Source organism: Carcharhinus amblyrhynchos, chromosome 32 (genome assembly GCF_965287045.1).
Source record: "Carcharhinus amblyrhynchos chromosome 32, sCarAmb.v2.hapA, whole genome shotgun sequence".
Classification (NCBI taxonomy): Eukaryota; Metazoa; Chordata; class Chondrichthyes; order Carcharhiniformes; family Carcharhinidae; genus Carcharhinus; species Carcharhinus amblyrhynchos.
In genome coordinates, this window is record NC_137355.1 from 16,172,904 (window position 1) to 16,198,258 (window position 25,355).

General features: G+C 43.1%; 1 protein-coding gene and 1 long non-coding RNA gene across 3 annotated transcripts in view; one reads left to right on the plus strand and one right to left on the minus strand.

Annotated features, from left to right (window-relative positions):
• On the plus strand, positions 1 to 22,952 carry LOC145360629 (uncharacterized). Of its 2 annotated transcripts, none has more exons than XR_013889756.1 (3): positions 1 to 163; positions 5,683 to 5,802; positions 21,290 to 22,952. It is a non-coding gene; the product is annotated as an uncharacterized LOC145360629 (long non-coding RNA). The 2 variants fall into 2 exon arrangements; XR_013889757.1 differs by lacking the exon at positions 21,290 to 22,952 and adding an exon at positions 6,684 to 7,135.
• The window catches only part of cyp1a (cytochrome P450, family 1, subfamily A), a 16,863-nt gene continuing 9,855 nt past the window's right edge, over positions 18,348 to 25,355 (minus strand). Inside the window, exons 6-7 of the mRNA XM_080215976.1 lie at positions 24,661 to 24,747; positions 18,348 to 19,097 (exon numbers count right to left, since the gene is read on the minus strand). Coding sequence (XP_080072102.1) covers positions 18,794 to 19,097; positions 24,661 to 24,747 — 391 coding nt within the window. The 3' untranslated portion in view covers positions 18,348 to 18,793. The remainder of the gene's footprint in view (positions 19,098 to 24,660; positions 24,748 to 25,355) is intronic.

The following is a 25,355-nucleotide window of genomic DNA, read 5'->3' on the forward strand; positions in this document are numbered from 1 at the left end:
AGCATCCACCCAGGCAGGCAGATGGATCATCACTAAGGCTTAACATCTCATTCAAAAAACTGAACATCCAACAGTACAGTGCATCTTCAGTGCTGCTTTAGAGAATCAATCTTTTTCGTACTGAGGCCCTGAAGTGGAATGAACCCAGAACCTTGTGACTCAGGTGAGAGTATGCTACCAGCTGAGATATATCAAGTAACGTACATGCCAGTGAAAATAGGAAGTGCTGAATATCTGTTTTTAAAGTTAATTCGTTAGTGTCACAAGTTGGCTTACATTATGAAGTTACTGTGAAAGTCCCCTAGTCACCACACTCTGGCACCTGTTTGGGTACAGTCTTAGAATCCCTACAATGCAGAAGGAAGCCATTTGGCCCATCGAGACTGCACCAACCACAATCCCACCCGGGCTCTATTCCCACAATCCCACATATTTACCCTGCTAATCCCCTGACACTAGGGTCAACTTAGCATGGCCCATCAACCTAACCCACATGTCTCTGGACTATGGGAGGAAACCGGAGCACCTGGAGGAAACCCACGCAGACAATGTGCAGACTTTGCACAGATAGTGACCTCGGCTGGGAATCGAACGCAGATCCCTGGCGCAGTGAGGCAGCAGTGTAATCACTGTGCCACCGTGCCGTCCCAGACCTGGAGAGAGAAACAGAGTTAATGTTTTGACCTGAGTATGAGTTTTCATCAGAACTGAAGGAAGATAGAAATATGGAGGGATGTATTGAAAATGGCGGGGGGGAGAGAACAAGAGGGAAGGTTTGGGATTGGGTAGTGGATGGGAGAATTAAAATGACAAATAGGTCAAGGAACAAAAAGCAAAGGAAGTAGTAATGGCTATAGTACAGCAAATAAGCATTTGTCCACAGTGTGAATAGCTCTGCCTGGAAGGAAACAATATGAAAAACAAAACTGAGACCAGTACATGACAAAAAACAGAATCAAAATGGGGGACAGAGTTTATGATCTGAAATTGTTGAACTCAGTGTTGAGTCCAGAGACAATAAAGTACCTATTTGAAATATGAGGTGCTGTTCCTCAAACTTGCCATAAATTTCACTGGAACACTGCAGTAGGTCAAGGACAGATCTCTCAGCAAGAAAGCAAGGTGATGAATTAAAACGGTAAGAACCCAAAACTCAGGGTCATGCTTGTAGATTGACCTGAGGTGTTCCACAAAGTCATCTCACAATCTGCATTTGGTCTCCTCAGTGCCTTGTGAGTAGCAAAGATAATGTACTAAACTGGAAGAGGAATAAGTAAATGGGTACATGGGTGGGAAAGGTTTATAGGGAAATGGGCCAAACACAGGCAAATGGGACTTATTCAGTTCAGGAAACCTGGTCAGCATGGACGAGTTGGGCTGAAGGGCCTGTTTCTGCGCTGTATATCTCAAGAAAATGACATTGCTTCACCTGGAAGGAGCATTTGGGGCTTCAAGTAGTGAGGAGATACAAGGACAGGTGTTACATCTCTTGCAATTGCACAGTAAGGTACTGTGGGAAGGAAACTAGCTATCGGAGGTGACGGAGGTGATTGCCGATATTGCGGAGGGAATGGTCCCTTTGGAATGCTGAGAGGCGAGGAGAGAGGGAGACGTGGTCGTATCATGTTGAAGGTGGAGAAGGCTTTAAGGATCAGATTGCCAGTTTTCAAAGTCAGAATTTTGTATAACCTGGTAAATGGAATAAGTTTATGCTTTTGTAATAGGTCCAATTGGGCTGAATGGTCTGTTTCTGTGCTGTGAATTCTACTTAATCCAATGTAAAGACTCCAAATAGGGTGGAAAACAGAGAGAAATTGAGCTTTAAGTTTACTTTTTAGTGTCACAAGTAGCCTTACATTAACAGTGCAATGAAGTTACTGTGAAAATCCCCTAGTCACCACATTCCAGCACTTGTTTGAGTTCTCTGAGGAAGAATTTAACATTGACAATGTGCCTAGCCATCATGTCTTTCAGACTGTATGAGGAAACCAGAGGTGATACATGTGTGTGTGTGATCCTCCTCATTGACCCAGATTAAGAAAGTCTTCTTGTTGTTGTGCCTGTAGAGCAAACACAAACAAGCAGCTCATAGAATCATAGAATCCCTACAGTGCAGAAGGAGGTCATTCACCCCATCGAGGTCTGCACCGACAACAATCCCACCCAGGCCCTATCCCGTAGCCCCACATATTTACCCTGTGAATCCCTCTGACACTAATAGGCAATTTAGCATGCCCAATTCTCCTAACCCGCACATCTTCGGACTGTGGAAGGAAACTGTAGCACCCAGAGTAAGCCCTTGCAGGCACAGGGAGAACATGCAGACTCCATACAGACAGTGACTCAAACCATGAATCGAACCCTTGTCCCTGGCGCTGTGAGGCAAACACAGTAAGAAATCTGACAACACCACGTTTAAGTCCAACCGATTTATTTGACAGTAAACTCGCCAGCTTTCAGGGTTTGCCTGTGAGGCAACTGTGCCAACGTGCCACTCTATTAGTCATTTGATTTGTCCATTTGGACTGAATGGTCTGTTTCTGTGCTGTGAATTCTATTTAACAGAGTGGGGGAACAGAGAGAGATCAAGGTTGTTGTATTATATAGATCTTTCAAGGTGGGAGTGCTAGTGGAAACGCATATTAACAAGGCAATTGTGATTCTGGTTTTTATGTATGGGGCATTGAGTATAGGAACAAAGAACTGCTAAATTGGTGTAAGGTGATAATTAGATCACATCTGGGGTATTGTGATTGGAAGAAGATTAGAGCCATGAATGGGTGAAGAATGAAATGTGAAATGAGAAGTTATAATTATAAAAAACATTTGAAACAGTGAGCCTTTTTAGTGGGATGTAATGACTTTTCAAAAGTATATATATAGTCTTGACGTGGCAAGTATTGAAATATTGTTTCGACTAGTTGGTGAATTAATAACAAGGAAACATACACTTAGACTTGCCATAACAAGAACAAAATTAGAGGTTGAAAGAAATATTTGCACAGAGACTCATTGGACCATGGAATGCTTCACTGGAAGTAGTTATTGAGGTAGACACAATAACATTATTTAAAAGATGTGCAGATGCCGGTGTTGGACTGGGCTAGGCATGTAAGAAGTCTCATAACACCAGGTTAAAGTCCAACAAGTTTATTTGGTGGCACGGGCTTTCGGAGCACTGCCCCGTTATCAGGGGCAGTACTCCGAAAGCTCATGCTACCAAATACATCTCTTGGATTATTAGAAAGACAATTAGGTTGGCAGAGTGGCACAATGATTAGCACTGCTGCCTCACAGCGGCAGGAATTTTGGGTGCAATTCTAGCTTTGGGTGACTGTGTGGAGTTTGCACGTTCTCCCCATGTTTGCATAGGTTTCTTCCAGATGCTCCGGTTTCCTTCCACAGTCCAAAGATATGAGGGTTAGATGGATTGGCCATGCTTAATTGCCCCTTAGTGTCCAAAGATGTGCAGGTTAGATGGATTGGCCATGCTAAATGGCCCCTTAGTGTCCAAAGATGTGCAGGTTAGATGGATTGGCCATGTTAAATTGCCCCTTAGTGTCCAAAGATGTGCAGGTTAGGTAGATTGGCCATGGTAAAAGCGCAGGGTTACAGGGATAGTGCAGTGGCATGAGCTTGGGTCTAAGGGCTGTTAAAGATTTAATGGACCAAATGGCCTCTTTCTGTACTATAGGGATTCTACAATATCTGTGACAAGTATTTGAAAAGAAAGAATATAGGCGGTCGGGGAAAATGGTAGAAAACTTGGTTTAGATTCGTTGTCTTCAAACCAGGTGGTGCAGCACTGGCCTGCTGATGGACCAGAGAAGATGCACTATCATTCCTATGATTCATGAGCATCTCGTTCAATGAATCACACTGAAGTATAGTAGCTACTGTAGTGCAGATGAACACAGCTGTTATCTTGTACACAGCTGTTATCTTGCGCACAGCAAGATTCCACAAACAGGATTGTGATGAATAACCAGTTGATCAGCAACTGCCCCCCCCGCCCCCAACAGACACTGAACCCTCCCCTCCAATGGAACACCCCCCATGGACATGGAACCTGTCCTCACCACAGAGCATACCACCGTCTATATCAGAGGAGCAGTGTGAGTCTTTTATATTGCTACCCTTGGTCTGTGCTGACTAACTATCGTCACCTGGGTTAGGGTGGGGAAAATCAGCCATGGTTCCTAATATAGTGCAGGACCCTCAACTAGAACAATTCACTTAGGAATGCTTACTCAGGATTATGTAGGATATACAGCACAGAAACAGGCCATGGAGAGGAAAGGAGAAAATTGATGAGGAACAAAGAAGAAATACTGTGTAGGTTATTTTGGTGCTTTCCAACAAGCACAACCCTACATGTTTGCATAGGTTTGTGATCTTTTATGATCATAAATTTCATTGAATATTTCATTAATCTTAAGGATTGCACATTTGCTATTAAGTAATATTAAACGTGGTTTCCATGATGTGGAGCTGCCAGCGTTGGACTGGAGTGGCCACAGTAAGGAGTCTCACAATACCAGGTTAAAGTCCAACAGGTTTATTTAGAGTCCTGAGCTTTTAGAGCACTGCTCCTTCATCAGGTGAGTGGAGAGTTGGAGCAATTAAGTCTTTGTCTATATATATATCTATTTGTGAACCCAATTGTCCACTCACCTGATGAAGGAGCAGTGCTTCAAAAGCTTGTGATACCAAATAAACCCATTGGACTTTAACTTGTGTTGTGAGACTTCTAAATGTGGTTTCATTATCTTTCATTTTAGTTGTAATGTTCAGTGTTCTTTCTCTTGTCGTTAGTTAATGTCTCTGCACTAAAAAAAAGCAAAGAGATCTTCATAAAAACTCATTTTCATTACAATGTCTTTGACAAACTATACAAGGTGTAGTAAAAACCCCCTGTGTATTAACAACTACCGCAACCTACAGTGCCTTGAATAAAAAGTCACTGAACTTTCCCCACTACACAAACACTCTTCCTTTTTTCAGTTCACAGCAAGGTCAAGCATATTCTCTTAAAGTGGGAGCTCACACAACAATCAAGCTTAATCTAAGGATGAGTTTCTTCACTTTTGAGTTGAAGAATGTAATATTTCTTAATCAAGGAGCTACTAATGTTGCTGAGACATGCCATAGGGAATGCTTTCAACCACTGATGCCATATGGAATGGAAAAATAAAGTCTTGAGATGTTAAAAAAAAGACAAAAAGTAGATCTAGATCAAAACAAGCAAACTAATGGATGAATGGTTACAGAAATCATCTTCATGGTGTTTTTGATTACTCCGGTCACCTTTGAGTCAATAGTCTGCCACCAAAACAGTCACAACGCATTCTGTACTTTCAGACTGAAGATGAAAAGATCAGATCCATTTACTTTGAAGAAACTATCCTAATTTTGTACCCTCCTCATTGCCTGAGCCTTTCCAGATCTCTGGGGAAGATGAAGCCACATTTTGCTGCATTAATCAGTCAAAGAATAAAGGAAAAAATTCAGAGAAAATGTGCCTAGAATTACGATATTTATCTATCATAAGACAAGATCAGTTATGGAACCTAATTGCGGAGTCCCGAGATTAAATTGACCGTTTCTCGATTGATTTTGTGATTATTTTTGCATTTAAGTCATTAAGGGTGCATAAAATATTGGTATTTTTTCGACATACAGGGCAATGGTTCAATACAGAAGGGATTGCAACTGTAGCTTAATGAGGAACATATGCGTGCAGTGGAAATAGAACAACAGGAACTACAGCAACTAGCTGGAGGGGGTGAGGTCTTGGCACTGGTAAGAGAGACACGCAAGAACCTGATGAAAAAAAATTACTTCAGTTAAAACTACTCAGTAAAACTGATTAACTGACCACCATTGTTATGTTTATTGCCACTGCCATTTGACATTGTTCATTATGTTGCCTGATGAACATCTTGAATTATTACTGTACTGCACAGGGTACGCTGTGTTCCAACTACACATGTAGAAGGGAAGTAATTTCATGTTTCATATGCAACATCCTAGTGTTAGCAAGACAAATGTACGATGGGAGAAATGGAGGGGAAATTCTGGCCGAGGCTCAGCATTGACTTGGGAGTGTGTGGCCAGAACCTAGGTCCCAAGTTATTGATGGGAACCGATCCTTGGGTCTCAGCAACATATCTCCTCGACTAGCATCTCGCCCGAGTGAGGATACCAGTTTTGGAATACCTGTCACACAACGGCTCTCACCAATTTTTATAGATACGCCATAGAAAGCATCCTTTCCGAAAGATGTGGCTAAAAGCAAATTACTGCAGGAATGCTGGAATCTGAAACCAAAAGAGAAAATGCTGGAGAATCTCAGCAGGTCTGGCAGCATCTGTAAGGAGAGAAAAGAATCAAACAGAAGTGAGACAAAGGGCCATCTGGACTCGAAACGTCAGCTGTTTTCTCTCCTTACAGATGCTGCCAGACCTGCTGAGATTTTTCAGCATTTTCTCTTTTGGTTTCCGAAAGATGTGCTGATTTTATGCATTGGCCAAGCCAAATTCTCCCTCAGGTGAACAGGTGCCGGAGTGTAGTGACTAGGAGATTTTCACAGTAACTTCATTGCAGGGTTAATGTAAGCCGACTTGTGAACCAAAAAATAAATTTTAAACTTTAAAAACTTAAACTTTCTGATTGTATCACAGTTTGGTGTGGCTCCAGCTCTGACCAAGACCACAAAGAAACTACAAAGGGTTGTGAGCGTAGCCCAGCCCTTCACTCAAAACAGCCTCTCATCTATCCACTCCGTCTACACTTCCCGCTGCCATGGGAAAGCAGCCAAGATAATCAAGGACCCCACGCATCTCAGACATACTCTCTTCCATTCTCTTCCATTGGGAAAATGATACAGAAATTTGAAAACATATATCAATCAACTTAAGAACAGCTTCTTCCCTGTTGCCATCAGACTTTTGAATGGTTCTGTCACACATTAAGCTGGTCTTTTTCTTCATCTATCGGGAACCACAACACCATAATCCTCACCCTCTCCTTTCCTTCTCCCCATGTAGTCCATGAATGGTATGTTTTGTCTGCAACAGTTCACAAGAAATAATATTTTTCACTGTATCCCAAAACTTGTGACGATAATAATAAATCAATCAAATCAATCTATCAGCAATAGACTTCAGGTAAATCCCAAGGGCAGAGACTCAAGCTTGTCACAGCAGGGCTTCCCAACTGTGGATACGACGACCATCCCCAGTTTTATTTGGAATGGCAAACTCTGAGACAGCATTGGCTGCCATGGAGTGCAGACTGATTTCTGACAGCTGTTACTTTTAAATGCTTGTGTTTGTTCCTGTTGCTGTGAGTGGCCTAATAGACTACTCTTACTTGCAGCAATGACCAGACCTCAAAGCCTATGAATGGCAAAGTGTTTGGTTTTTTTTGGAGAAACTACCTTTTCATTCCCTGCCCCTGTCCCGAGTGCTCAACTCATGCTCTGCTCAAGAAATAAAGCCTCCATCTCAGTCCTGCTCAACAACTGAAGCCTTTCCCCAAACCTCCCCACTCAACTTCCATAACCTGCCAAACTTTCAATCTGGGGGGGGGGTCACACAAAGTCTGGAGGGGGCTTCGGAGGGGCAGGATTGCAGAATACTTGGTTACAATGTCAACCAACCATGACATCTGTAGAGTTGCAAGAGCACTCCTCCTCTGGGTTTCTTGGGAGCCTGTGAACCAGTACAATTTGTGGTTGCATGGAACTGTTGCATGCATTAGCCTCCACCCCAGGTCCCCGATGTATTGGGAGAGGATCCCTCCATCCTTAGAGGGACCTTCATTGGGGACCTCCACTGCAACAGGAAGGCAACAGGCAAGCAGTAACACAGGGACTGTCGATGAGTTTAAGTTTAATTATTAGTGTCACAAGTAGGCTTACACTGCAATGAAGTTACTGTGAAAATCCACTTGTCACCACACTCTGTTTAGGTACACTGTGGGAAAATTTAGCATGGCCAATGCATCTAACCAGCACGTCTTTTAGACTATGGGAGAAATCCGGAGCACTTGAAGGAAACCCACACAGAGACAGAGAGAATGTGCAGCCTCCGCACAGACAGTGACCCAAGCCGGGAATCAAACCCGGGTCCCTGGCGCTGTGAGGCAGCAACACTGACCACTGTGCCATCCATTGATTGCAAGGATATTAACCAGAACTGTGGGGGGAGAATTTATTCGAATGTGGCAGCGAATTGAAGCGAAAAGGAAAAGCATACCTTATACAATTGGAATCTAAAGGAAACTTTGGGTCATTGATTGTAAAAAAGGCAGAAGAGTTGGAAGAGGTTAAGCTGACTAACACCTGAAAAGTCAATTTGCAAAGCAGTTCTCTCTGAATTAAATCCCTTTGCTCATAAATCATCCATTCTATAATCTTTCCCACATGGAGTTGTTTCTTTTACCTTTGGTAAAGTGTGAGCAACGTATCGTGCAGCTGTGAAAGGGAAACTTTGTTATGTTAATAGAAAGATCGTGTGACAGTAGGACAAAAACTGATAAAATCACATACTACTTCAAACCACAATTCCATCCTGTCCCAAAGATGTGATGCTATCAGTTTTTGATAATATCTAATACCACAAGTTGAGTTGTTACACAATTAGTCGAGTGCAGATAAACAGTAAAATGTATGACCTGATCTAGATTTCTGATAGCAAACTGTTCTGTGTGAAATATTGTCTCAGAAAAAAATCCCATCTTGCCTAGGTGTCTAACATCAAAGTTCAGAATGTAGCCTGGAAAACTCAAGAAATGTGGAACTATGTACCCAGTTACACTGTCATCTTCATACCAGTGAAGTGCTCTACATAAAAAGAAAGCCCGAGATTTGCATTTACCTAGCACCTTTCACAAGCGCAAGGCAACCTAATGTCCTTTTGTAACACCTTCAGTCAGGTGGGTTTGTTAACATATGAACTGCCTGATTAAGGGTCAAATTGATGGATCAATCAGGGAGCATCTTGTTTTGTACCTAACCAGGAGTGTCAGTTCCTCTGGAACTCCAAGTGTAGACTGCTAACGGAAATCACTCTGTATGCTGTTACCAGACTTGTAAATGAAGGGATTTTGGTGAAGGGACTTCTGCCCCTGAGGACTTGTTACACCTTTAAAGCTAATTAAGTACTTTTTGAAGCATGCTCACTGTTGTACTGTCGGATATGCGATGGCCAGTTTGCACACAATGTTCCAAAAATGGCAGTGAAATGAATAGCCAGATAGTCTGTGTTTTTGGCATTGGCTGAGGTATAAATGTGGGCCAGAATTGTAGTTAGAAATATTATTGGTTCTGAGCAAGTGAAGGGAGAGGTGGAAAAATGCCAAAAGGGAAGGTCTGTGATAGAATTTTGGTGTGTGCGTGAGTGTGGATGTGCGTGTCAGTTGGAGAGAGTTGAGGCAGGGTGTGGCGGGGTGAGAAGTGATTAAATGATGAAAACGTTGGTGATGCAAGGCAACAGAGAGTGAGATCATAGAATCCTACAGTGCAGAAGGAGGCCATTCGGCCCATCAAGTCTGCAGTGACCACAATCCCTCCCAGTCCCTATCCCTATAACCCTATGCATTTACTGTAGCTCATGCCCCTGACACTAAGGGGCAATTTAGCATGGCCAATTCACCTAACCAGCACATATTTGGACTGTGGGAGGAAACCGGAGCACCCGGAGGAAACCCACACAGATACGGGGAGAACGTGTTGACTCCACACAGACAGTGACCCAATCGTGAATTGAACCAGGGTCGCTGGTGCTGTGAGGCAGCAGTGCTAACCACTGTGACACCGTGCCACCTATGTGCTAAAGGGACAAATAGATCAACAAAAGATGTATCTGGATGAGGAGTGATGAACATCTGCCATCCAAAGGCTAAAATAAGAGAAAAATTGAGAGGAAAACTGAAATTGGCAAAGAGAAAGGATGCAAAATGGGGTTATGATCTGATTCACTGTTGAGTCCAAGTTAAGATCATAACCCCATTTTGCATCCCATCTGTTAAGGGGGGGGTGTGGGGCCTAATTCTGCCTGACAGGCAGGCATCAGTAGGGAGATTGGCACAGACGCACTGCCCCCCCATCCCATCACCAGCCTTTCAATCGTCAGCCTCCTAACACCCTCCTCCCCCACAATGGCCAGCCTCTATCGCCATTCCCACATGACCAACCTTGCCCCCCCCCCCCCCCACACCCCATGGCCAGCCCCTATTGCCACTCCCCCATGACAACTCTGCTCCCCACTCCCCATGGCCAGCCCCGATCGCTGCTCCCCCATGACTAGCCCTGCCCCTCCCCACTCTCCATGGCAGCTCCGATTGCCTTCTTCCTCCATCCCCCACCAATCACTGTGCACCAGAACTACCACTGTTTGACCTGCCTCCAGTCTGGCCCTGCCCCCCTCAGGCCCTGCCCTTTGGCACAGTCTGATGAGCAGTGCCAGGGTGCTAGGCTGGCAGTGCTAGGGTAGCACTGCCCAAAGGGCACCCTTGTCGCGATATTAAAATTTGAATTTAAATATTGTAATCAGCCTTGTGCAATTTCCCAGCTTGAAAATGGCCTGGGAAAGTTGCAATCAGCAGTCGCAAATACCGCTACAGCACAACAGGCAGTGAAAATGGCGTCCCAGATGTATTTCTCTTTCCTTCTTATTCTGATTTTGAGGAACGCCTTCTAAGACCAAAATGAAACTTAGCTCCTAAGATGCTGTCTAGGATTTTCAAACCTGATCTTCCTTAGAAACTTTGGAATCTGAGTGGGTGAGTACAGGACATGTGTACTTGACACCAGAATAAGGACTGGATGATCAAATATCATCGGCGTAATATATTAAATTTCTGTATTTGCAACCTGATCCAAATACCTTAAGTAAACAACTTGATTGTTATTGTGTTGCATGATTTATTCCAGTTTATAGAAATTCTGTATTCTCTGCAGTCAAAGTCACGTAGAGAGCAATTGAACTATGAACGCATTTTTTTTGATTTTGGACACTGTATGGTGACTTATTATTGGCAAAGGGTGACATGGCTGGGAGCCTTTACTTTATGCTTAAAGAAGCAAACCATTTCCCATGTTAAATTGTTTCCAGTGTTTGGGCAGTCGAACAAAGAATAAAGAAAATTACAGCACAGGAACAGGTCCTTCAGCCCTCCAAGCCTGCACCGACCATGCTGCCCAACTGAACTAAAACCCCCTACCCTTCTGGGGACCATATCCCTCTATTCCCATCCTATTCATGTATTTGTCACTATCGTCTCTGCTTCCACTACCTCCCCTGTCAGTGAGTTCAGGCACCCACGACCCTCTGTGTAAAAAACTTGTACATCTGCTTTAAACCTTACCCCTCGCGTCTTAAAGATCTGTCCCCTAATAATCGACTTTCCCACCCGGGGTCAAAGCTTCTGACTATCCACTCTGTCCATGCCTCTCATAATCTTGTAGACATCTATCAGGTCACCCCTCATCCTTCGTCATTCCAGTGAGAAGAAACCAAGTTTCTCCAACCTCTCTTCAAAGCTAATGCCTTCCATGCCAGTCAACATTCTGGTAAATCTTTTCTGTACTCTCTCCAAAGCCTCCACGTCCTTCTGGTAGTGTGGTGACCAGAATCGAACACTGTATTCCAAATGCGGCCTAATTAAGGTCTAATTCAGTACTGATGAGACCTTATTTATTGCCCATCTCGGGTGCCCTGAGAAACTGATAGAGCTTCTTCTTTAACAGACTTGCCCAGGCATGACCCCCTCCGCCCCCAAGCACTGCACTCACCTGAGCTTCCCTGGGTTGTCTGTTTGCCAGCTGCATGCCTTGGGAGATCAGTCGGGCTTCACACATTCTGCCACAGAGTGGTAGAGAGTCAAATCACGTAGAATGATCCTTCGGCCCATCAAGTCTGCACCGACAATAATTTTCAACAAAGGTGCGCTAAACCCATTTTCCTGCACGTGTCACACTTGGGACCTTGTCAAAAACTTTGCTAAAATTCATATAAACTACATCGACTGAATTTCTCTCATCCACACACTTGATCACATTTTCGAAAAGTTCGAACAAATCTGTTAGGTATGACCTGCCTCTGACAAAGCCAATCCCGAATTAACCCATGCCTTTCCAAGAGGATATTCATTTCCTCCTACTGAATTTTTTCCAGTAGTTTCCTTACCATGAGATTCATGGGTCTGTAATTTCCTAGTTCACCTCTGCCAACTTTTGTGCTGTGGAGATGCCAGCGTTGGACTAGGGTAAGCACAGTAAGAAGTCTCACAACACCAGGTTAAAGTCCAACAGGTTTATTTGGCAGCACAAGCTCACCTGATGAAGGAGCACGACTCCAAAAGCTGGGTGCTGCCAAATAAACCTGTTGGACTTTAACCTGGTGTTGTGAGACTTCTTACTGAACCTTCATGCTGCCTTGGAAGGATTTTTTGACGGAGGGAATGATTCTAGCTAATAATGATGTAGTCATTTATTATTAATGATCTTCCCAATGTTTAATGTTGGGAAACGCAATCCATCACTGATAGAGGGAGGGGACAATCGTATAACGCATTTACACTGACACAAAACACAACTTTACCATTCTCGTGATGTTTTCTGCTCCCCTAGCTGACTCCGCCCAACATGGCTGGGAGCACAAAATCCCAGCCAGTGAATTGAATTTCCCAACTTTGCATGGTTGCCATCTGAGAGGGATTCAAAATTCCTCGTGACCTTGGCACTGGTGATCCATTATACCCAGTGAACCATTGAGGATTCTCCTGACACATATCTGAACAGATTAAAGCAACAAATCATAGAAGAATGGCTGAAACCAATTAAGACAATCTCTACAGTGCAGAAGGAGGCCACTTGGCCCATCATGCCTGCGCCGACAACAATCCAGCCCCATAACCCCACATATTTACCCTGCTAATCCCCCTGACACTTCAGGGGAGACAATGGCCTAGTGGTATTATTGCTGCTCAGCTGATGTTCTGGGGACCCGGGTTTGAATCCCGCCAGGCAAGTGGTGAAAACCGATGACCATGAAACCATTGTCAATTGTCGCAAAAACCCAACTGGTTCACTGATGTCCTTCAGGGAAGGAAATCTGCCATCCTTACCTGGTCTGGCCTACATGTGGCTCCAGAGCCACAGCAATGTGGTTGACTCTCAACTGCCCTCGGGCAATAAGAGATTGTTAACAAATGCTGGCCAGCCAGCGATGCCCATGTCCCACAAATGATTAAAAAAAAGCACTAACTGGCAAATTATCATGGCCAACCAACGTAACCCACACATCTATGGCACATCTTCACACTAAATATCTTAATTGACGTTATTTTGGCAAGAGACCTATCTAAATTGTATCCTGTGGACCATATCATTCACCAAGTCCAGGCAATGCTGTTCCATTTGGATTTATGCTTCTCATTCTTTGATTAACCCTATTCCATTTCATGGGTCTGAGGATTTGTAATGACCATATTTGCATTTTTGCATTGGTAGAAGAACCTTACCCCAGTTTTCAATATATGTAAATTAATGACAAAATTGATTTGACCTATAGAAATTGCCATGCAGTTCTGTGTGTGTGCCTAAGTAGCTAATCAAGTCAAAACGTTTGGACAATCCTGTGCATATATGTCTTTCAGTTATTTCATAGAATCAGAGAAACCCTACTGCAGATGGAGGCCATTCAGCCCATCAAGGCTGCACTGACAAAAATCCCACCCAGGTCCTACCCCATAGCCCTATTATTTATCATGCAACTTCCCCTGACACTAAGGAGCAATTTAGCATGGCCAATGTAACTAAACTGTTCATCTTTGGACTGTGGGAGAAAACCGGAGCACCCGGAGAAATGGGGAGAACGTGCAAATTTCACACGGACAGTCACCCTAGGTCGAAATTGAATTCTAGTCTCTGACGCTGTGTGGCTGCGGTTCTAACCACTATCCACCACGCTACCCACTTGCTTCCTATCTCTCTCTTAGAAGTCTCATAACATCAGGATAAAGTCCAACAGGTTTATTTGGAATCACGAGCTTTCAGAGAGCTGCTCCTTTATCAGGGTGAGTGGAGAGGTAGGTTCACAAATATGATATATTTCGGTAAAGACATAATTGCAAGGTAATGGTTGGAATGTGAGTCTTTACAGATAATCAAGTCTTTACAGGTACAGATTTTGAGTGGAGCGAGGGAACTGTTGAACTTTAACCTGGTGTTCTAAGAAGTCTCACAACACCAGGTTAAAGTCCAACAGGTTTATTTGGTAGCACGAGCTTTCAGAGGGCTGCCCCTTCGTCACTCAACTGACGAAGAAGCAGCATTCTGAAAGCTTGTGCTACCAAATAAACCTGTTGGACTTTAACCTGGTGTTGTGAGACTTCTTACTGTGCCTATCCCTGCCCAACATCGGCATCTCCACATCATAACCTGGTTCGTGAGACTTCTTACTGTGCCTGCTCCAGTCCAACGCCACATCATATCTCTCTCTTCATAGTTTGATAGAAAGTTATTCCAAAACTTTAGCCATCTTAATAACCAATGGTTAATTCCTGTTAAAAGTTTCCAGTTTGAAGTTTCATGGTCAGTTTTTAAATATTGTAATAACATTAGGCAGAGAGGTTTGAAGACACAGTAAATTCTTCCAAAATTTTGTTGAAAAAATACTATATTTATTGGAAAGGTATACCCGATTACCACTAATCTTTCCCAAGCTTAGTAAATAGTTTGGTAAATTTGGCCAATGATAAACTTGAGATGACTGTGATGAGCTGTTAAAAGCAACTTCTAGGCTAAAGGGACTGCCTGTGGCAGTTGTAGATCCAGTTTAATTGGACTGCCATAAATTATAGGCCCTCTTTTGGTCGCAAGGGGTAACTGCCAACTTGATGCCATATTTACCCAAATGTACTTCAATGATGTTCAACTATTTGAATTCGGATAAGTCTTTATATATTTTGGAAATATCCATTTCCGAAGGCAAATGCAAGTTTTAATTGTTATAAGTGCTCACGGAAACCTCATGTACTGCGATTCCTCCACCTGGGAATACCTAACATTGACTATGAATACACTAGTACTGAAATAGTACTGAGGCACCTCAGAGAGAAACGCGCTCATTGGAGAAAATAGAGTTCTATTGCACTTTCTGTAAATTTCAGGTTGAAATATTTTGTAATCCTAGAAACCTGCAGTGCAGAAGGAAGCCATGTGACTCATTGAGTCTGCACTCACCACAATTCCACCCAGGCTCTATCCCCATAACCCCATGCATTTACCCTACTTAGTCCCCCTGACACTAAGGAGCAATATAGCATGGCTAATCCACTTAACCTGCACATCTTGAATCACTAAGGGGTAATTTAGCATGGTCAATCCATCTAACCCACACATCTTTGGACTGTGGGAAGAAATCGGAGCACCCAGAGGAAACCCACGCAGACATGGAGAGAATGTGTAAAGTCAACACAGACAGTGACCCAAGCCAGGAATCTAACCTAGATCCCTGGCGCTGTGAGCAGTTCTAACCAATGTGCCGCCCCATTTGTAATATGCTTTACAAATTTAATGAATAAATTTGGGAAAAGTAATATTTTTTATTATGGTGATTTTTGGGAGACTACATTTGCGCATTGTTGCTAGTTCATTTGTTCAAAAGCTTGAGTGTAACGTCATCTTAACAAAACCAGTGCAATGTTCCGCACTTGCTTGATGGGGTTTTCCCATTGCAGCCCTTGTGGAAACTCCAGGCCCACTTCTGAAGGAATGTATACCTCAAAATTGCAGCTTAAGAATGCACCCAGAATTTGTTCAACTAGTTGGCAACTGTTAATGGGAGTGGAGTTCAATGAACTTAAAATTCTGTAGCTACTGGCATAAGTTCTGAAAATGAAGTCTGTTTCGGCTGCATCATCTGAGTAGCAAAACTTCCTTATGGCATGGATTTAAGTGCTTTGCTGCCAAAATTGTCTCTATTAAAAGCTTGGCTCAGATGGCATACAGTTTTGGTCTCCTTACTTGAGAAAGGATGTACTGGCACTGGAGAGGTTGCGGAAGAGATTCACGAGGTTGAGTTTGGACTTGAGATGGTTGGCTTATGAGGAGAGACGAAGTAGAGACTGAGTAGACCGGGGCTATACTCATTGGAATTCAGAAGAATGAGGGGAGATCTTATAGAAACATAAAAGATAATGAAGAGAATAGATAACATAGAAGCAGGAAAGTTGTTTCCACTGGTGGATGAAACTAGAACTAGGGGCATGGCCTCAAAGGGGAAGCAGATTTAGTTCTGAGTTGAGGAGGAACTTCTTCAAACAAAGGGTTGTGAATCTGTTGAATTCCCTGTCCAGTGAAGCAATTGAGGCTACCTCATTGAATGTTTTTTAAGGCAAGGATAGATAAATTTTTGAACAGTAAAGGAATTAAGGGTTATGGTGAGCGGGCGGATAAGTGGAGCTCAATCCACGAAAAGATCAGCCATGATCTTATTGAATGGTGGAACAGGCTTAAGGGGCCAAATGGCCTACTCCTACTCCAAGTTCTTATGTCCTTATATTCACCATCAGTAGCAATATTGAAAAGTAAAGTTTAAAGATTATTTATTTACTATGTCACAAGTAGGCATACATTCACACTGCAATGAAGTTACAGTGAAAATCCCCTAGTCGCCACACACCGGCACCCGTTCGGGTACGCTGAGGGAGAATTTAGCACAGCCAAAGGACCTAACCGGCACATCTTTCAAACTGTGGGAATTGAACCCGGGTCCCTGATGCTGTCAGGCAGCAATGCTAACCCACTGTGCCGCCACTCCACATACTCTTGTATTCGCCACATGCTCCATCCCCACTCCCCAATTCATCATTCAGCCTATCCAACCACTCTTCATGTGTGGGGTCTTTCAGATGAGGCTTTTAACTGAAGCCATATCTGTTCTGATGAATGTGAATGATCCCATTGGCAGTATTTCCAAGAGCAGGCCAGTTATCCCCAGTTTCTGGCGAACCTTTAACACTTTAATCAACATCACAACATCAGATTATCTGATCATTGTCATGTTGTGATTGGTGGGATCTTTGTTGTATGCAAGCTTGGCTGTCATGTTTCCTGCTTTACAAAAGTACTTCATTGGCTGTAAAGCACAGTGAGACCCCAATGGAAAGAGAATCTGGTGAACCGGTGCAACGATAATAATCTCACCCTCAATGTCAACAAAATGAAGGAGCTAGTCATCAACTGCAGGAAGTGTAGTGGAGGCTATGCCCCTGTCTCATCAATGGAGACAGTAGAAATGGTTGAGAGCTTCAAGTTTTTAGCTGTCCAGATCACCAACAACCTGTGCTAGTCCCTCCATGCTGACACTGAGGAAGTTAAGGAAGCCCAACAACACTGTTACTTTCTCAGGAGATTAAAGGAATCTAGCATGCCTGCTACAACTTTCACCAACTTCCATAGATGCACCACAGGAAGCATTCCTTCCAGTTGTATCACAGCTTGATATGGTTCCTGCTCAGTCCAAGACCGCAATAGACTACAAAGGGACGTGAACGAAGCCCAGTCCATTATTCAAACCAACGTCCCATCCATTGACTCATCCACTTCCTGCTGCCTCGGAAAAGCAGCCAACATAATCAAGGACCACACGCATCCCAGACATACTCTTTTCTACCATCTTCCATCAGGAAAAAGATACAAAAATCTGAGGATACGTCCCAACCCACTCAAAAACAGCTTCTTCCCTCGTGCCATCAGAGTTTTCAATGGACCTACCTCGCATTAGGTTGATCTTTCCCTGCACCCTAGCTATTACTGTAACACTACATTCTGCACTCTCTCCTTTCATTCCCCATGTATGCCATGATGTGGAAATGCTGGTGTTGGACTGGGGTGGGCACAGTAAGAGGTCTCACAACACCAGGTTAAAGTCCAACAGGTTTATTTGGAATCATGAGATTTCAGGGCGCTGCTCCTTCATTAGGTGAGTGGGATTGTGGTTAGTGCAGCCACTCACCTGATGAAGGAGCAGTACTCCGAAAGCTTGTGATTCCAGATAAACCTGTTGGACTTTAACCTGGTGTTGAGAGACTTCTTACTGTGCCCACCCCAGTCCAATGCTGGCATCTCCATCTCATGTTCTGATAAAGAGTCAGTTTTTGAGCAGCTAACCTTTTTCAAATGCCGAGAGATTGGCTGTGCATTTTTTGTCTCCATTTTCCTCCATGTAGTTCTAGAATTTTCCCTATTTCCCTGACAAAGCAGCAGTAACTGCCTTTTAAAAGTAATCTATCGATTGTTACATATTTTACAATGTCATGAAGACATAGCAAGATTCTATGTAAATTCACATTATTTTATTTCTCCTCGTAACATTCTTCTGTTTGATCTGACATTTCATATGTATAAAAATCATGAACGTTCCTTTATACAGTATAAAGAAGCAATCTAATAGCTCCCTTATGACATGACTTTTTGATAGTAAAATATTTTATGCTTTAAAAATACAAGTACATTGTTAAATGAGATATATTTGAATACAGTTCTCAAACTTCACTTTCTTCATTCTTCGGTTCTGCTTATACAGTAAGATAATTCTTCATTGGTATTTTAAATACAAGGCATCAGTGGCACATCAGCAGTGTATTACATTAAAACATAACAAAACTTACAAATTAAGGCGTAACTACTCCCTCATACCATTGGTCTGCATTTATAATATACAAAAATAGAGTTCTATTCTCCTTTACTTAGCTCCTGCAGAATTAAGACACTGTCGGCTCATTCAGAAGCCTTGGCAGGGAATCGCTCCACCACTTGCACTTCACACCTCTTGTGTTTCATGGTCAGTCCATACTGTGGGGTCATATCAATGTCCTGTCCCGGTACTTTCTCAAATCGCAGCTGTTGGATAAGAGTGGTGAAAAACAGGAAGACTTCTATGCGGCCAATGGGCTCCCCGATGCATCTCCTTTTCCCCATGCCGAATAGCAGCACCTTTTCAGTTTCCACTTTGTTGATGCTTTTTCCGTCGGGGTTTAGGAACCGGTCCGGGCAGAAGACAAATGGGTCTTTCCAGAGTGTCCTGAAAAACACAGGCAGGAAAATTAAACTGTACCTTATGCGATACCAACCCAGAAAATGACAGATGTTCAAACTGGGAGGAGTAGGCCATTCAGCCACTTAAGCCTACTCCACCATTCAAAACAGTTTTTAAAGTTTATTTATTATTGTCACAAGTAGGATTACATTAACACTGCAATGAAGTTACTGTGAAAATCCTCCAGTCACCATATTCCGGCGCCTGTCGAGTACACCTGAGGGAGAATTTAGTAAGGCCAATTCATCTAACCAGCACATCTTTCGGATTGTGGGAGGAAACCCACACAGATATGGGGACAATGTGCAGACTCTACACAGACAGCGACCCAAGCCAGAAATCGAATCTGTGTCCCTGGCGCTGTGAGGCAGCAGTGCTAACCACTCTGCCACCATGCCACCCACATGGTTGAATGAATTGTGGCCTCAATTCCTGTTAATCTTTCATTCTCTTGTTACTCAAGAATCTGTCTGCCTCTGGCAAAGAGAGTTCCAAAGATTCACAACCCACAAAGGAGAACTGTCTCCTTAGAATATCATAGAATCCCTACAGTGCAGAAAGAGGCCATTCAGCCCATTGAACCTACACCGACAACAATCCCACCCAGGCCCTATCCCTGCTAATTCCTCTGATACTAAGGACCAATTTAACATGGCCAATCCACCTAACCCACACATCTTTGGACTGTGGGAGAAAACCAGAGCATCTGGAGAAAACCCACACAGACATGGGGAGTATGTGCAAACACTACACAGTCACCTGAGGCCAGAATTGAACCTGGGCCTCTGGTGCTGTGAGGCAGCAGAGCCACTCTTGGCTCCAACTTAAATAATAAACCCCTTATTTTTTAAATGGCCTCCTCTAGTTCTATTCTCTAGAGAACACATTCTATCAGCATCCACCCTGTCAAGTCCCTTCAGGATGTTTCAAAAAGATCACTTCTCAATCTGCTAAACTCCAGTGGATATAGGGCCAACTTATGAGAGACCATTCAACTCTTTCAGTGCTAATTGCTGCAAGTATCTGCTGGAAGTAAGACATTAGAAACAAAAACACAGCCAATAGACTTAAGATAGTGGAGTAGCAGGAAGACAGTCGCAGAAATTTAAAAAAACCTTTGCCCAAAATTGTGACCTCACATTCTCTCAGACAGTCAAACACATTTCCAATTTTTGCTATGGCTCTGGTGTCATATGTAGGTCAGACGAGGTAAGGATGCAGATTTCCGACCCTAAAGGGACATTAGTGAACCAGATGGGTTTTCCCGGCAATCAACAATGATTTCATAGTCATGGGTGGATTTTTAATTCCAGATATTTTTTATTGAATTCAGATTCCACCATCTGCCATGGCAGGATTCGATCCCAAGTTCCCATTAATGGGCATAATTCTAAAGGGAACTTTTGGATTAAAAGTCTAACAATAGTACCACCGGGCCATCACTGCCCCTTTGAACATTGAACAGGTTCCACTGAATTAGCTGTCCATTGTATACGACCCCTCAATTCTATTGAAATCAGTGGAAGGAACTGCATCAGAGTGTCAATAATTCCACCGTCTTTAGTTAAAATGATCTCCACTAACCCTCCCATTGTCTATTCTCTCTCTTATTTTCGAACACATCTTGTCTTATCTATCGCGTTATTGTTACTCCAAACATTCTTTCAAACTTCAGTGTGGGATGAAGAATGAAACTGGTCAATAAAAGGATGTCATCACTGATTCCAATACACATCTGATATCGAAGAACAGTGAAAAGGGGTGGAAACTCGGTTGCTATGTGTAATAAGTCTTTGGGACATCCCTTCACCAAAGTCCCTTTAAATACAATTCCAACAGCAGGACACAGAGTGCTAACAATCAGCAGACTATCTTCTGGAGTGCCAGAGGAACCGACACTCCCAGCTAAATACAAGAAAAGACTCCCTGATTGGCCCATCCATTGACTCCTTAATCAGAGAGTTCGTATTCCAATAGGCCAACCTCAATGGCCTGATTGATATCATTACACTACATTCTCTGTCAATAGAACTTTGTCTACAATGGTTCTAGTGGGAATGGAGTTTGTGACATGTTCTCATTCATGTGACAATGCTGCACGTGATTGAAATTTAATATTTTGTTTGTCTTCACCAAGATTAAATGGCTAGATTTTCTTTCACACTTTCTTCCACCAGCAAATAAAACTGAATATGTTGATTTATGTACCACCTGGAATGTGGAAGAAGGCGGTATATGACAAGATTGACATTGGGAATGTGGGAACCATTCCATCTTCGACAGGAAGTCCAAAACCTGTAGCCTCTATCCAACTAGAAGGGCAAGGACAACAGGCATGTGACACCACCTTCAAATTCCCCTTCAAGTCACACACCATCCTAACTTGGAGCAACACTGCCACCCTTTCACTGTTACTGGAGTCAAAATCCTGGAACACCCTTCCCTGGCAGTTCTGTGGGTGTACTGACACCACATAAACGGCAGCAGTTCAAGAAGGCAGCTCACCACCACCTTCGCAAGGACAATAAATGCTGGCTTAGCCAGCATCGCCCACATCATATGAATGAAAAAAATATAGGCGCCTGGAAAAAAAAGGTGGTGCCTGATTAGCTTGTGGACATTTAAAATAATAATTTAAAACTGTTTGCAGTAAGACTGTTTCGGAGAAGAACACAATACCTGTATCATTTATAGCATCGTGAAAAAAATCTCAGGTTGTTGTAATTGCCAAGCTGTTATAACAACAAATAAGGAATTTCCTGGGGCCATTATTCACTGCTTTCTACTCTCTCGCTAATTCCTAATTGTTTCTCGGTGTTAAAAAAGGTCACCATTTATTTCCAAACAGTTTAATCGACCTATAAATAAACTGTTAAAACATCAAAGCCTGGCACCCTTAACAGCCCCTAGGGAAACATGGTCCATTAGCTCACCTCCACAGAAAGGTAACTAGTTCCTGACAGTGCATCTTTACTATGTTGGTGCAGTGATCTGCACACATTCCACTGATGTAAATCAGCGTATAGCTGCAATAAAACTCTGCTGAGCTTGTGCCAATTCTTTACTTTCACACTACCAATGATTATGCATCCGGAACTTTGATGCAATATCGAACCACAAAGTGAGGGATTAAAAAAAAATGCAGCTGCCAAGGCAGCCTACACAAAACAAATTTGGAAAAGAATATCTTGTTTAATAACACAAAAGGGGTGGTCATCTCTAGATGTGATTACACTGCTGCTTTCTTTCAAGTTGGTGTCAAACAGTTCTGGTGTGAAATTGGCATGACAAAAAGGCTTCAAGTTGAATTCCTCAGTGCATTAAAACAGAGGTATCCTATCCTGGGTGCCCTTCAGAAAGCTTAATTCAACGTGACTTTTGAGTTTGCTCCAGTCAACAGTTTACCTTGATTTATTGTTGTCACAAGTAACGGCTTACATTAACACTGCAATTAAGTTACTGTAAATATCAGCCAGTTGCCACACTCGGGCGCCTGTTCGGGTACACTGAGGGAGAATTTAGCATAGCCAATGCACGTCTTTTGATCTGGCAGGGTAGGAAAGATTAAATGACAAAGGAAACCTTAGGGAAAGTAAAAAAGTAAATGACTTTCCCCAAAGAACAAATTTACTTTCTTCCATCCATATGCTACGAGCTTTATTCATCTTTTATTCAGCACCGTAACACCTGATGAAATTCAAACTAGTGATTTTCATAAGATGCGCAGTATTTTAAAGTTTATTTATTAGTGTCACAAATAGGCTTATATTAACCATGCAATGAAGTTATTATGAAAATCCGCTAATCACCACACTCCAGAGCCAGTTCGGGTACACTGAGGGAGAATTTAGCACGGCCACTGCACCCTAACCAGCATGTCTTTCAGACTGTGGGAGGAAACTGGAATACTTGGAGGAAACCCACACAGACATGGGGAGAATGTGCAAACTCCACACAGACAGTGACCCAAGCCAGGAATCTTACCAGGTCTCTGGCTCTGTGAGGCAGCAGTGCTAACCACTGTGCCACCCTACAGGGCACTTACTTTTAACAATTTTTTAAATGTGAAGAGAACAAGGTCAATTCAGAATGCTCCCCGAATGCTAAGAATTAGCTGCCTGGCATGAAGAGCACAACAGATTTTTTAACACGTTCGGAATGCGTTTGTCAATAACCTCTGGGACTCGCAGGTCCCGCTGGTATTGTGGTATAGGTACATCCACAGCACTGTTAGGGAGGGTGTTCCAGGATTTTGACCCAGCGACAGTACAAGTAGAGTCTGCATTCCACACATTACACTCCGCAGATAACTGCAATATTGATTGCAGCCTCAAAGACAAACACTTGAAATTATGAGTAATGGAAAGGACTTGGTTTAGCCAAAGCAGCTGAAATGGCAATACTGAAGTACATACACTACGTGCTACAACCAACCACAGAATCCCTACAGGGCAGAAGGAGACCATTCAGCCCATCAAGTCTGTACCGACTCAGCATCTAACCCAGGCCCTCCACTCTGCCCTATCCCCGTACATTTACAGATTTTGGAACATGGATAATGTGCTCAGGTGCTCATGTAAAAGACTCTTTGAAATACCGAAATCAGACACCATCGTTTATCTTGCATCTTTGCAAAATAATACCATTACAACAGCACAAAAGATGGTCTAATAATCCTAAGTACATAGTTAAGAGACAATTGTCAATGGTGTTACAACGCCAACTCAACCCACATCCAAACCACCAAAACTAGCCCTATTATTAAAGGTAGCATTTTTGCTTTATTTGACCATTTTACAGGTAAAAAATATTGACATGTGGAAAAGATACCAACTGCAGCAGCTGGCACTGCCAACCAATCTACCCATCTCCTTCTAAGAATCCCTACAGTGCAGAAGGAGGCCATTCAGCCCATCAAACCTGCACCGACAATAATCCCAGTAACCCCAAGTATTTATCCTGCTAATCCCCTTGACACTAATGGTCAATTTAGCATGGCCAATCCATCTAACCCGCACACCATTGGAGTGTGGGAGGAAACCGGAGCACCCGGAGGAAACCCTCGCAGACCCTGTGCAGACAGTGATCCAAGCCAGGAATCAGACCCAGGTCCCTGTCACTGTGAGGCAGCAGCGCTAATCGCTGTGCCACCGAGCCGAGGAATTTTAACTAGAACCTTATCTTCCCACTTCTCATTGTTTGTTGTGTACACCCTCCTCCCCCACCCTGTATATTAAAAAGATTAAAGCAACCTTTATGGGGGCCCGGATGAGGGTTGCACACTTCTTTATAGATCCTAGGCGTGATAAGTTAAAGATGATGCACATGTGTCCATATGAATGCTCCCTTGTGTATTCTACAATGATTTTTTCACATTAACATTGGGTGGTAGGAAAGCCCAGATAAAGCAAAAAATTCAACTCCAAATTCAGAATGGCAAAATGACCCATACTGCAACTGAGACTTCTAAACATTTTTCCACTCTCACCATCAAAGCATTTGTAACAACTAGTTCAAATCCCCAATTTCAAGATGAAGAAATACTTACAAGTCATGATTCACTTGCCACTGGTTCACAAAAACGCAAGTGTTTTTGGGTATAAAATATCCATTCAGTGCTGTGTCTTTCGTTGTGCTGAAATGTAAAACAGAGATTTTGGTACCATGTCTCCACTTAAACATCCTGCGTCACAAAAGGTTTATTGGTAATGTGTGAAAAGTCTCCTAGGAGGTGGCACGGTGGTTAGCACTGCTGCCTCACAGTGCCAGGGACCTGGGTTTGATTCTGGTCTCAGATTACTGTCTGTATGGAGTTTGCACATTCTCCTCGTGTCTGCGTGGGTTTCCACTGGGTGCTCTGGTTTCCTCCCACAGTCCAAAGATGTGCGGGTTATGTTGATTGGCCCTGCTAAATTGCTCTTAGTGTCAGGAGGTCTAGAATAAAGGGGTTAAAGGGATAGGATAAAAGGGGTTAAAGAGATAGGGCATGGCTAGAGTTGTTGTTGGGGCAGGCTCGATGGGTCGAATGGCCTCTTTCTGCACTACAGGAATCTGATAATAGAGAGGCAAACAGCTGGAGTGATTCTTGTCCACAGATCTCGCACATCCTGAACTTGTGGCTATTTTGACTAGACCCAGAAATAGAAACACAAGGGACAGAATTTTGCAGCTGTGCTCATCCCAAAATCCTGCCCGAGTTCGACTCTTGTACGGTCCCTCCCCTGCCCGCTATGATTCCTGTGG